We start from the raw sequence: 12203 nt of genomic DNA on the forward strand, positions 1-12203 counted from the left end.
AATTGACTGCAAGCAAATACTGATGGACAGTAATTTATTGAGTAGCATTTGACGAGGAGTAGCCGGTCCGTCATGCAGCAATATTTAAAGACCACGAAGAAAAATCATCTGTACAGGAACAAGACTCGGTTTACAGAAATCATATCAGGCAAATATATTCCAGAATTAAAGTTAAACAATGTCAATTTTATCGAATCCATTAACCCATGTACGTATAATTTTGATCAGAAATTGTAAATGTTATGACCCTTTTTATAGTCTAGGTCAGGGGTTCTTAAACTGAGGTCCGTGGAAGTTTGTTTTGAATTGAAGTTATGCTACAAACTGCTTAAAATTGCTCGTTTGCCACCATAGGCGATACAGTTGAGAAATCATTGGTGTTAGTGTTGTTAACGGTACCCGAAGTTAAACTTTTTTATACAGACAAAAAACCATAGGCAAATGTTACTTAAATTTCTATTAAAACTTTGTTTTAGGTTAATAGGACGTTTTAGGTAACTGGTCAACCCTGTTCTAACTATAGGCTTGGCTTCTCCCGCACACAGTCATAGCAAAACGTGGCGTACAGTTGCATTGTTTGCTGTAGAAACTTGAAATTTGGTGACTTTTCCTAAAAAATGTTCAGCCATCTGTCCATGTTTGTTTGATAAAGTTGGATTTTGTAATTTTTGAGATATTGTGATATTTTCATAATTTTGCTCTTTCTCCGCATTGATGCGTATTACTCATTTAAGCACCAATAACTCGACTAACTATTCTCTTTCGTTCTCTTCTCGCGGTCAGCTGGTTTTCCACACAGCGGGGGCGCCGCGTAGCAAGAAGAATTTCTAGAAATGTGTCACTTTTAAAAATACTTAATTTACACTAAATTCACTTTCTTTAGTTTTACAATTATGATGTATACAGGAAGCCAGATGATTTTTCTACTAACCTGTAAAAATCCGATCAGTTTACGACGTATAGTTATTGAGTAATTAATGATTGAAAATGTGTGTGCGGTGTCGGCCACACCTAGTTTTTTAGTAAACTCGCGAGCCTGGTTAGGATAGGGTTAAGAATCATATCTAATACGCTTTTTTATTAGTCTAGACGCATAATTAATTTTAACGCGAAAAAGCTAAAAGGAAATAGATGTCGCAGAAGTCTTAATTAAATGAAAATCGACTGCAAGCAAATACTGATGGACAGTAATTTATTGAACAGCATTTGACGAGGAGTATCCGGTCCGTCATGCAGCAATATTTAAAAACCACGAAGAAAAATCATTTCTACAGGAACAAGACTCGATTTACAAAAATCATATCAGGCAAATATATCCCAGAATTAAAGTTAAACATTGTCGATTTTATCGAATCCAATAACCCATATTCGCATAAATTTGATCAGAAGTTGTAAATGTTATTTACAATTATAATTAATATTCTAGGTCAGGGGTCAGATCAGGGGCCAGGTCAGGGGTCAGGTCAGGGGTCAGGTCAGGGGTCAGGTCAGGGGTCAGGTCAGGGGTCAGGTCAGGGGTCAGGTCAGGGGTCAGGTCAGGGGTCAGGTCAGGGGTCAGGTCAGGGGTCAGGTCAGGGGTCAGGTCAGGGGTCAGGTCAGGGGTCAGGTCAAGTCAGGGGTTCTTAAACGGAGGTCTGTGGACCCCTTGGGGGTACGCCGTACGCGGACTAGTTTTAAAGGGTCCATGAAGGCCCAATGCCCAATCTTAGTGTATAATTTCAAAAATGGAATAAATATAAATAGAACCATGGCTGCTATAATCCCTTTTGCGACCTCATATTTATGTGAGTCAGTATTTTCATCCTCAGTTACTATCAAAACAAAGAGTCGAAACCGGTTGGATGCAAGGGATGACGTGCGTGTTGCTCTATCAAAGACGAAGCCACAATTTCATGTTCTTGTTGAAGACAAACAGCAGCATCCTTCCCATAAATGAGATTAAATCGAAGATATTGATAAACAAATTGCATTCGCTGTTCTTTAAATTAAATAAAAAATAAATTTTATTACCAATTCATTTTAATTTTATTGCGTTATGTCCAATTCATGCAGTTCAAAAAAATTTTCTCGGGCTAGGCCACAAAGGGGGTCCCACAAACCAAAAATATTTTTTAGGGGTCCGCGGTAAAAAAAACGTTTAAGAACCTCTGGTCTAGATACTGTATATTCTAACTTAACAGTATTCTGACTAAAGCCATTATTTCATTTCACATGTTTGCTGACGTTTTTAAACATTTCTAAAACTAACTTTTACAGTAAATGATTATTCCTAATCAATTTCAACTGAACAGTGAGCAGTCATTAATTAATTATTTAAAATTATCTTCTTTTTTAAAAATTTAATGTCTGCGAGACAAAAAATACGCAATAATTAAATCGAGTATTATATTAACTGTCATCAGTTAGCTAGATAAGTATTTTACTCGCTCATGTCATCAACACTTTGCAAGCTAAAATGAGATTGCCGTGATGAACTACATAGCCTTTAGTCAGTTTAGTGATTGATAGATATTATGACCTTATTCTAGTCCAACAGTGCGATTCAGAAATGCGTGTGATTGTTTTTCACTACAATAATCTGAATTTCGATTAAATGCCAACGGAAATGACTTGGTGTCTGGGCATAAACTGCTGTGGTTAAGTAGTTATAATTGTTTAGGGGGAATTTCAACATAAATATGAGTGCCAAATATTTACGCTTTTTGTGACGTTTATTTCTGTCTTAAAAAAACTTGAAAAGTTTCGTTAAACAAGGATCGTTAAACGTATTGTTTTGTGAAATTATTTTTATGCCCATGCCAAGCATCTATATACTGAGGTCACAATGGAGTGGATAGCGTATGTTTTTCACACACCACTATGGTGCCGGAATTTATCTAAGCCAAACGCTTCAGCGTGATTTCCTATTTTGCCAGTTTTAGCACAGTATGGCACATAAAAAGTTCATACGTAAACGTGCTTTAAATTTCCTGTTTATAATGACGCACAATTAGTCATTCGCCCTGGTCGTTCCCCCGCCTGGGACCTTTTTCCGTATATTGAAGTTGGTTTATCGTAAATGAGACTTATCATGCACTTTTCCTGATCATCACTTCTTGTCATAGAACCCCAGCCCTTTAGGACAGGTCGCACTGCGAGGTACCTAGTCTAGTATGTGGCCTATGCTCTATAGTTAAATACCTTTTGTCCTTATACGCTGAAGCTGTATATGTGCTTATACACTATATATTCTAGTTATATTATATATATTATTAGTTAGTTATATTTTAGTTATGTTGTATATTTTATTATATTAGTTATATTTTAGTTATGTTAGTAATTTACATAGTAAGTAATTTATAAGTTTGAGCAGAATTTCAAGGACCAAGCTGCTGCAGTTCTTGCCACCCCGTGCCACATAACGCGTAATAACTTTGCAATCACACAAACAATTAACATTTTTGAATTAAATTATAAATAATTTTACGCGGTTGGTTCAGGCATCATTTATGCTTGAGCTCGAAAGAATCTCCGCCGATCCTCACAATGTTTACCTTTACCCAAAGAGCATGGACATTCAGTCCAACACTGATCAGAACATATTTGCATTTACAGTACTTCAGTAAAATACTATGTTTATGAAACCTGCTTTAGACACACCTTTTGCTAGCACCCGGTATTTTTATTTTAATGCCAAAGTTTTCGTACCGCATAATTGTCAAGTGCTTCCAAGTATTTCCAAAGAGTAAAATGTTTGATGATTCTCTGTCATTGTGTCTGCGTTGTGTCTGTCTGCCTGTCGTTGTTGCTGGCGCGGATTCACCAAATTAACTGTATAGTAGTATCTATACAAGATCGATAATAATAGAGCAGATATGGTACGAGACGCTGTTGTGACAACACGACTTGTTTCATTCATATTTATGTCGTTATGATATTGTGCCATTAGGCAACGGTGCTTATGTGTTGCAATCGATTTACATAAAACGATTCGAGAGTAAAAACACTTATTGTTGTTCTGTTGGGTTAATGAACTGCTCAGCTTATAATGATGTTAGACCTGATAGGGTTTCAAAGTATTATTATAGCCAAGATATTAGTTTTTAAACTGCCCCTGTCAAGTTTTTCAAGCAAGTCTTGTCACACAGCAGCTTTGCCGTTGCTGCTGTGTGCTGCTGATGCCTAATTATGCAGGCTACTTATGTGGTCTAGTTGCATCCACCAACTTATGGCGTTGTTGAATAGTAGTGGCTGTTTCACCCTATATGGGCTACGTTTTTTGTTCTTAAAGATTGATTTCTTAAATTTGAACAAACGTTTTGCAAAGAGTGGTTTTAGCTATTTATGGTAACCTTGAAGTCAGGATTCGCCTAGACTTGTAGAAGATATGTTCAGGTTACTTAAGTTAGTTTAGTTTAACTACATTAGTTTCTTAAAACCTTTTAAATTAGGTTAACAGAAAGCTACAAAAAAATCACTTTAAACGTGTTTTTTTTTTTCGTGACACAGTAACAGACACAAGCGCTTTTATTGGTTCAAGTAAAGAATGCACAATAAAGTGTAGGAATTACACCAGAGTCGATCTGTTTAGTGCTTTCATTTGGACATGCAGCTGTGTGACTTTTTTTCCGCTGGCATCTGATGGTGTAGCTTAAATCTGTAATATCAAAACTCCATCACCACCATTTTGCTCGTTCTCTTTCATGAAAATAACTTAATATGCGCTTTGTTTAACCTCGTTCCTGCATGTATTGACAAATGCTTTGCGTGAAGAGAATCGGCGTGCATTTAGCGACGCGTTTATTTCCCCATTAGAAGGAAGCGACCAGACAAAGCGGGATATGTCGTTTGCGGCGATAGAAACGAATTGAAAGGGCTGCACGATATTACGCAGATCGTCTGCAGTTTACTGCAAACATATTTCCCTGCAACTACGGTGCAAAGGTTATCTATTTTAGAATACCAAGTCGAATCAAAAACGAATATGTAGTTATTCGAGTATTTGAATGTAAAGAATCTTCTTGTTATGATTTTCGATTTAAAGTGTCGATAGGTTTACAAAAAACGCGCTTATTTGTTGAGAACACGACGTTAGCGAATTCCATCTTTTGCTGAGGCTTCATTTATTAGATCATGGTGACATGAATATGCATTGCGGCTGCACTAGCATTTCACTATTATATGCGGTTGATTGGCAGTCAAGTGTTTCTATATTCTATATTCGAATTTAATTAACCTAGAAAAAACAGAATAATTAGACGTAGCAAATTATTCGTATAAAACATCCCTGTAGTGTGTGTGTGTGTGTGTGGTCACGCAGCGGTTCATGGTAAAGGTAGGAAAAAGGTGCCCATTATATTAATTTCATGAAAGGAATAAGCCCAACACCGGAACAAAATCAATAATGGTGGAATAAACCATCACCAGAAAGATTAAAACTTAAATGGATTTATTTAAGCTGGTTAAAATTTATTCCTGTAATAATATTATTCTGTTGGTGACTTGAAAATACGTTTACGATATAAATAAGCTGTCTTGAAAGGCTAAAAATGCTGGTACTGGTAGATAAGTTTTAGTTAGAAATAAATTGATGTGTTCAACACATTTCAGTCATAATGTTATACTAGATTACGATTTAGCCAGTGTCCTGCTGCAAGCTGTAACCTTCTTTGTTTAAATAATCTGACAGCTTGCATTCACCAAAATAACGCCATTCACCGGTTGCAGAAAGGTTGAGTTGATTTCTATTGACAAGAGTCGATTGCTATTGATTTATCTGAAATTCTAAACTAAGCTGAGCGCTATATCAAGTGCGAAAGAAAATCAACCATTTTTGTCAGATAAGATATATAAGCTCATTTTATAAGAGTGCAGGACGAGGAAAACATTCATGTTATGTCAGAAAGCCATGAGCTTCCATTCCAGATAGATGGAGCACATAAATACCTGCGGTTTCCCTAAAACGTAAAGGAAGGTCTTTAAAAGCGTTTCATTTGCATAAATTATTGATAAAATAGCCCTTTTTCTCATTGCGTAAACATATTGCTAAGCTTGCTTTAGATAAAAATAACAACTGCATTGTGACTAACAGGCGACGAGGAAGGCCAAGGAAATTACTATTGAGAAACACTTCCTACTTTGCCGACAGAGAACAATGACCGAAGTGCACGTGAAAAATTTCTATAAGCCATAAACCATACAATGCAAGTGTGCTGTAGGTTATAACAAAAATTTTGATTACTAAATGCTTGAGCAGTGAAGCGTGCAGCCAGGAAAACACTTAAGTTGCAACTTTATTGATATTTGCTGAACAAGGAAATCGTTTTCTCAGCCTACTCAACCCTAATTAGAACTGTCTTTCATCACCAATGTGTGGAAAGCAGGCAACATTTGAAACACGCTTTGACGAAACATTCAAGAAAAAAACGAAACAATTTTGCTTTGTTTTTTGAAGTAAACCTTATATAGTATATGTGTATATGTTTTCTTAAACAAACTACGATTTTTGTGTTTTTAACACTGCGCGGTTGACAAAACGAGTGTAGGCCTACGTATAGAGTATAGACAGTCATTTTTCGCTCACAAACGTCGTTGTGAATACCGAAGAACATATTACGGTAGTATTAGATATACTCAAAATTGTTCTGGTAATTATTGGTGCAGTTTAGTTGTTAAATGAATAGATGTAACTCATCAAAAATCGCTGTTTTTGTGATCAAAACATCTTAACCTACGTTGTTTACTATTGCACCTATTATTCAAAGTCTCCAGGTAAAAGATTGGTCTAGGTACAAGGTATAAGTGATTAACATTTTTTTGTGCGATGAATGTTTACAATATCAACGATTTTTCACTTAACGCTGATACTTCCAATGTCACCTTGCCACCTAAAGCAGAAAGACTGGATTGGATTTTACCGGAAGTTATCAATGTTATCCTCATTGTTCTAACGCTCTGGATCATAATCTCATTGGTTCACTTTGGATTTCGAAGCGGAAAATGGAAAAAGACTACAAGAAATGACCAGAAATTAGACGGAGGACTAATTTATAGTTCCGTTATATTATGCGCCTTTTGCGTTCTTCTGAGGCTTGCAAACGATCAGATTGCTTTTCACGTAGGATATAGTGACAGTAAATACGACCAAAAGCTTTGTGAGATAGTGTTCGACGGTCTCATCATTATGTATTGTCTAGTGGTGTTTTCAGTGTACATTTTCCTTTGGCTCCGGCAGAGAATGTTTTACACGAATGATATGCTTCAGTTGAAATACAATCGTTTCATCAAAGTTGCAAGTCTCATCAGTCTACCCCTGATGTGCCTTTGCACGATTTCTGTCATTTTGGTTATGACGCTATCCATTAAACATCCTCCGTCAGCATCCGGATGCCAGTGGATTCCAACAGAAGGCGGCGTGCCATCCGTCTACTGGGTGACTGCCTGTGTTGCCATCATAACGTTCGGACAAGTCATGATGCTGGGGTTGCTCATATATCCCTTGCAAGCAAGTCAAAGAAAAATGAAGTTGTTGTCATGTTCTTGCAATTGTTTCAAGAAAAAGCGTTCTCCTGAAACTTCTACTTCGCATATCGTCCTCAATAACGGTCCTGAATCATTTGTATCCGTCAAGAGCGACAATTCAAATTTGGTTGTAGATTGTGCTACGCCTATACGTCGCTGTGATGGGCAAAGGAAATCGAAGACGTTTCAAAGCGTGCGAAAAATAATTTTGAGAACAACAGTTCTTGCTGTAATTTCAATTTCACTCGATGCTTGTCTTTTGATTTATCTTTATCTTGGAATGGAAAACGGCAAATTGGTGAGAATCGGGATGATCCTTTATGACACAAATTCTTTTTTGAGCTTGATTTTTGTTATTTGCTCTTTTACCGCTTACAAGAATATGCTATGTTCACCGTTTATAAAATCGATAGAAATGATACAGAGTCACTCGTCTTTATGAGATTTTGCAACATATTTAATTTTTTAAGTGCATTTGTTGTTCAATCATATATATATAATTGGATGTACATTTTATAGGAACGTAAAAAACATGGTTATGGTTTATGCAACGATTAAACAATAATAAATTCGAGGAAAACAAGCAAACTTAACGATTTTTTATTTTTAAGAAAACAAGGCTTAACTACGGCCGTTGCACCGTTATTGCATTGTGTGTGGCGTTATACAGTGTTATGTGTTTATATTTTTCGTTGTTTTTAGCCTCCGTTAATGTTGTTATATTTCTCAGAATACACAAATGCATCCTAGATAAGCGATATATATATAAATATCAAGATTTATATTTTACATTTTGCGTATGCTTCATCGCATACGAAAGCCCACGATTAGAAGCAAAGGTATTGACGAAAACTTTAAAAATGTTGAAGTATACTAGAAACAGTGGTTGACAATTTGCGCTACAAGAAGTCGTTTAATTAATCCAAGTATAGGCTATAATAAAAGTTAAACAGAATTCAATGGAAGCGTATATAGTAGCTTGTTTGACTAATTTGTTTTAACAAATTATTCAGTTTAGTTTCATTTTACCGCAGCTTACGCTACCTGCAGAAACCCGCAGTTTACGCTACCTTAAGTGGTCATTTTTATTAAGCTTTTCGGCCAGGAGTTGTCGCTGTCGTCCTGGCAGATTGTACCGCATCGTTTGTTTTTCGCCATTAATTAGTTATCAGTGTTATCACTTATCTGAGGAACGAAACGTATGATGTCAAATTTGTTGTAGAACGATAAGAAAAGGATTCCGCTCAAAAACAATCAATGAACGCCCCGAGGGCTTTAAACGTGCAAGGTGTTCAAATGTCAATTGAACGTTCGGCTGCTGATGAACAGCATATGTGATTGCTTGCCTATGATCCTGCCCACTAATTATTCTGAAAACCCGCAAGCTACTTAAGCGCTAACAGAAAGATGGACGAGTTTATCAATAATTCATAAAAGGAGATGTCTAAAAGAATGCCTTGTTACTTAACCGAAAGTACGTTCGGCTGTATTACATGGAAATCAACTCCGTGATGTTTGATTTACTAACATTTAGATTACGGCAGTTGAAGTGTAGAGATAAATTATATTATTGTATAAAAGCGTTACATTTTTATTGGTTTAATGTCCGCACTTTTTAACTCTGTTTCTTTTTACAAGTAATAGCCCTATACCTATAGCTTACATATTCTAGACTCTTACTAAACTTATGCTGTATGTCAGTACCTGCAATCAATTTTAAGAAGCGTCAGGTTTAGTAAAAAGTACATATCTTTACCCTGAACACCGTTACTTAGGGTTGCGCCAATGTCAGTTCTTTCCTTAATTGATCATATTCATCAGTGGTCCAGCCATCACAGGCCACGTTACGTCATTCTTATTTTCAAGAGTATGCAACCCTTTGATTACGGTGATGTGTTGTGACGCGAAGGGAAAGGAAATGTCAAAAGTAAAATCGTATTCAGTCGTATGTTAACAGCTGCGTTGGCGAATTAAAATTACAGCACAGTATCATTAGTCGGGCGCACAGGCATACGTCAAAGACATTACGAATGATTCACCTGTTGGTTATGAATAATATATACGAAAGTGTCTGTCGCCGACCATACATAGAATTAACCGACAAGGATTTTTTGCTGTTTTCAGAGTCACTTCAGGGAGAAAATCCTAGTAATCAAAGTAGGCAGTTTAATAAGCATTGAAAGTAGGTTAATTTTTCTTTTTTGCCTCAAGGCTCGAACTATTATTTTTGCTTCCTAGATTACTTAAAATCTGGTTTTCTGATACAATGGATATTAGGAAATATTGTAAACATGAACCAGCCTCACCAAACTACCAAGTATATTAAATAATAAATACTTTATTCTGAGCGATTGCAGGATTAAGAGGGTTTAAAACTTTGTCATGCTTATGTTCTGCAAGTAGGCTTATACCCATAGGTTTTCATACGACAGTATGCGGACTATTATATAGGACTTGAACTTGTTTTAATTGAAAATCCTCAAAAAGTACTCACAAGAATGCATTTGCATCTTGATGGTGATCAGTTATATTCGTCTGAAAACATTTCAAATACCACAAGGCTGCCAAGAACGAAGCGGCTGGATTGGATTTTACCGGAAGTCTTAAACGTCACTCTTCTTCTTCTAACGCTCTGGATCATCTCGTCCTTGATTCATTTTGGAATCCGAAGCGAAAAGTGGAAGAAGACGACAACTCGAAAAGACCAGAAAATGGACAGGGGGGCAATTTATAGTTCAGTTATATTATGCGCCGTTACGGTACTTGTGCGGCTTATAAATACCCAGATATATCTCCATATTGGATTTACGAAAGATGAACATGCATTCTGCGAAGTACTTTGCGATGCCTTGGTTACCACTTACTGCGTTGTCTCATTTTCGGTGTATATTTTTCTATGGCTTCGGCAAAGAATGTTTTACACAAACAAATTGTTTCAATTCAATTTCAGTTGTTTTCTGAAAGCAGTTAGCGTGGCCAGCCTACCATTGATGTTTGTTTTCACCCTTTCCGTCATCGTAATCATCACTATATCTACCAATCATCCGCCATCAGAACTTGGTTGCCAATGGCAACATGGTGAGAAAGGTGTGTATCCGGTACTATGGGTTACCGCTTGTGTTGTCGGGGTAACGGTTGGACAAACAATGATGTTGGGTTTACTCACTTATGCCTTAAAACTAAGTCACGGCGGATTGAAATTCGCATTTTGTACATGTTGGATCTATGCTCGCAAGAAAGCAAAATCGGAGACGGCCAATGTCAATACCATCGTTCTTACGAAGTATCGCGATCTCGGAGCCAAAATCGCGGTTGGTGAAACTTTAAGACGCGCTGAATCTCATGTAAAGGCGAAAACTCGTCAAATATTGCAAGAGATTATCCAGAGAACCACGATTTTTGCTGTAATTTCGGTTTTGTGCGACGTTACGCTTGTAGTTTTCCTCTATCGAGGAATGGACAATGGTGTTAAAGTGAGAATTGCAATGGCACTTTACGATTTAAATTCATTTTTAAACTTAATTTTTATTATCTGTTCGTTTACATCTTACAAGCAGATGCTGACTTCTCCATTAAATCGATTTCATCAAAAAGGGTAGTTTTGACACATAAAATGCAACCGTAGACACTTACTTCCCTGTTGTAATTTTCAACGCTATTTTACGCAATCCATTTTTGGAAAATGTTTATTGAACAAAACAGTAGGCCTACATGTATATTAGCATTAGGCTACTGCATTTATTCACGCAATGACAACCGCTGAAGCCTTTGCTTATTGGTAACCTTTATGTATAAGCAACAATGTGTCCCACATGCTCTTGCTGACAAGAGTTGCATATGTTATTTGAAAACGCTATATAAATACATGCCATTGCCAACAATGGTGGACCTGAAATATTCTTGCGGTTTAACATTTCTGCACTATTCATTAATGGTCCGTTGATTCTGGTAATATCACTTGCGTAAATAGAAATCGCTGTGTTACTTACTGTGTTATATATGGATTATGGATTAACTTGATTTCTGTTTTTGGAAAATAACCAAATTTGATCACCACGTGAAATATTCTAATCAATTTAAAACTCTTATAAGTATATATAATATAATATATAGCCTATATATATATTCTTACTGAAAACCGAAATTGTTATTGTAACTATAAGTTATATCATAGGCCTAACTATAATAACTTGGACAAAAACACTCAAACGGTTGTATTGAATTCCAGATCGGTTACAGTTTGTCTAATACTCTTGGAAAATGCTTTAATCCAAAAAGTAGATAGAATCATTTCTTTAATAGGCTTAGCATGAAGAAATCGGTGCATTAATTTGAAGTTAACATAAATTTTATGTAGTTTAAACAGTATATTTTTTTAATTTTGGCTTTAAAAACTGCTAAGCAATTTTTAGAGACCGCAACTTTTAAAGACCCTTTGTGTAGTTTCAGGTTAATTGATTGTTGTCGATACAAAAGTATAAATTTTAAGAGACAGTTGGATAAATTTAAGAAGTCGTTTCGGTCTTTAGAAACGCCATTGAAAGTACTGAGTGTAAGTAAAAACTAACTGGGCTAGCCAGTGGCAGGCGAAGACCATCTTCGCTCAATGGTGACTCCAAGTTGAAATGAACACGCAGCCAAATGCTGATAAACGGAGACAATCGTCTGTTGTTCCAGGCTCTCTCATTCACTCCTGGCTTTCA

The 12203-nt window shown here is 36.4% G+C and overlaps 1 protein-coding gene across 1 annotated transcript; it reads left to right on the forward strand.

Annotated features, from left to right (window-relative positions):
* The first annotated feature begins 4375 nt into the window (after window positions 1-4375).
* Window positions 4376-11943, forward strand: LOC143453021 (uncharacterized). The gene is made up of 8 exons (XM_076954173.1): window positions 4376-7932; window positions 8231-8339; window positions 8535-8632; window positions 8723-8788; window positions 9276-9398; window positions 9458-9664; window positions 9712-9817; window positions 9918-11943. Exons 1-8 carry the CDS (start codon window positions 6803-6805, stop codon window positions 11097-11099), a joined length of 3021 nt encoding a protein of 1006 aa, XP_076810288.1. The 5' UTR covers window positions 4376-6802; the 3' UTR covers window positions 11100-11943.
* Window positions 11944-12203: the final 260 nt, after the last annotated feature.

The sequence above is a fragment of the Clavelina lepadiformis genome, chromosome 4, assembly GCF_947623445.1.
Source record: "Clavelina lepadiformis chromosome 4, kaClaLepa1.1, whole genome shotgun sequence".
Classification (NCBI taxonomy): Eukaryota; Metazoa; Chordata; class Ascidiacea; order Aplousobranchia; family Clavelinidae; genus Clavelina; species Clavelina lepadiformis.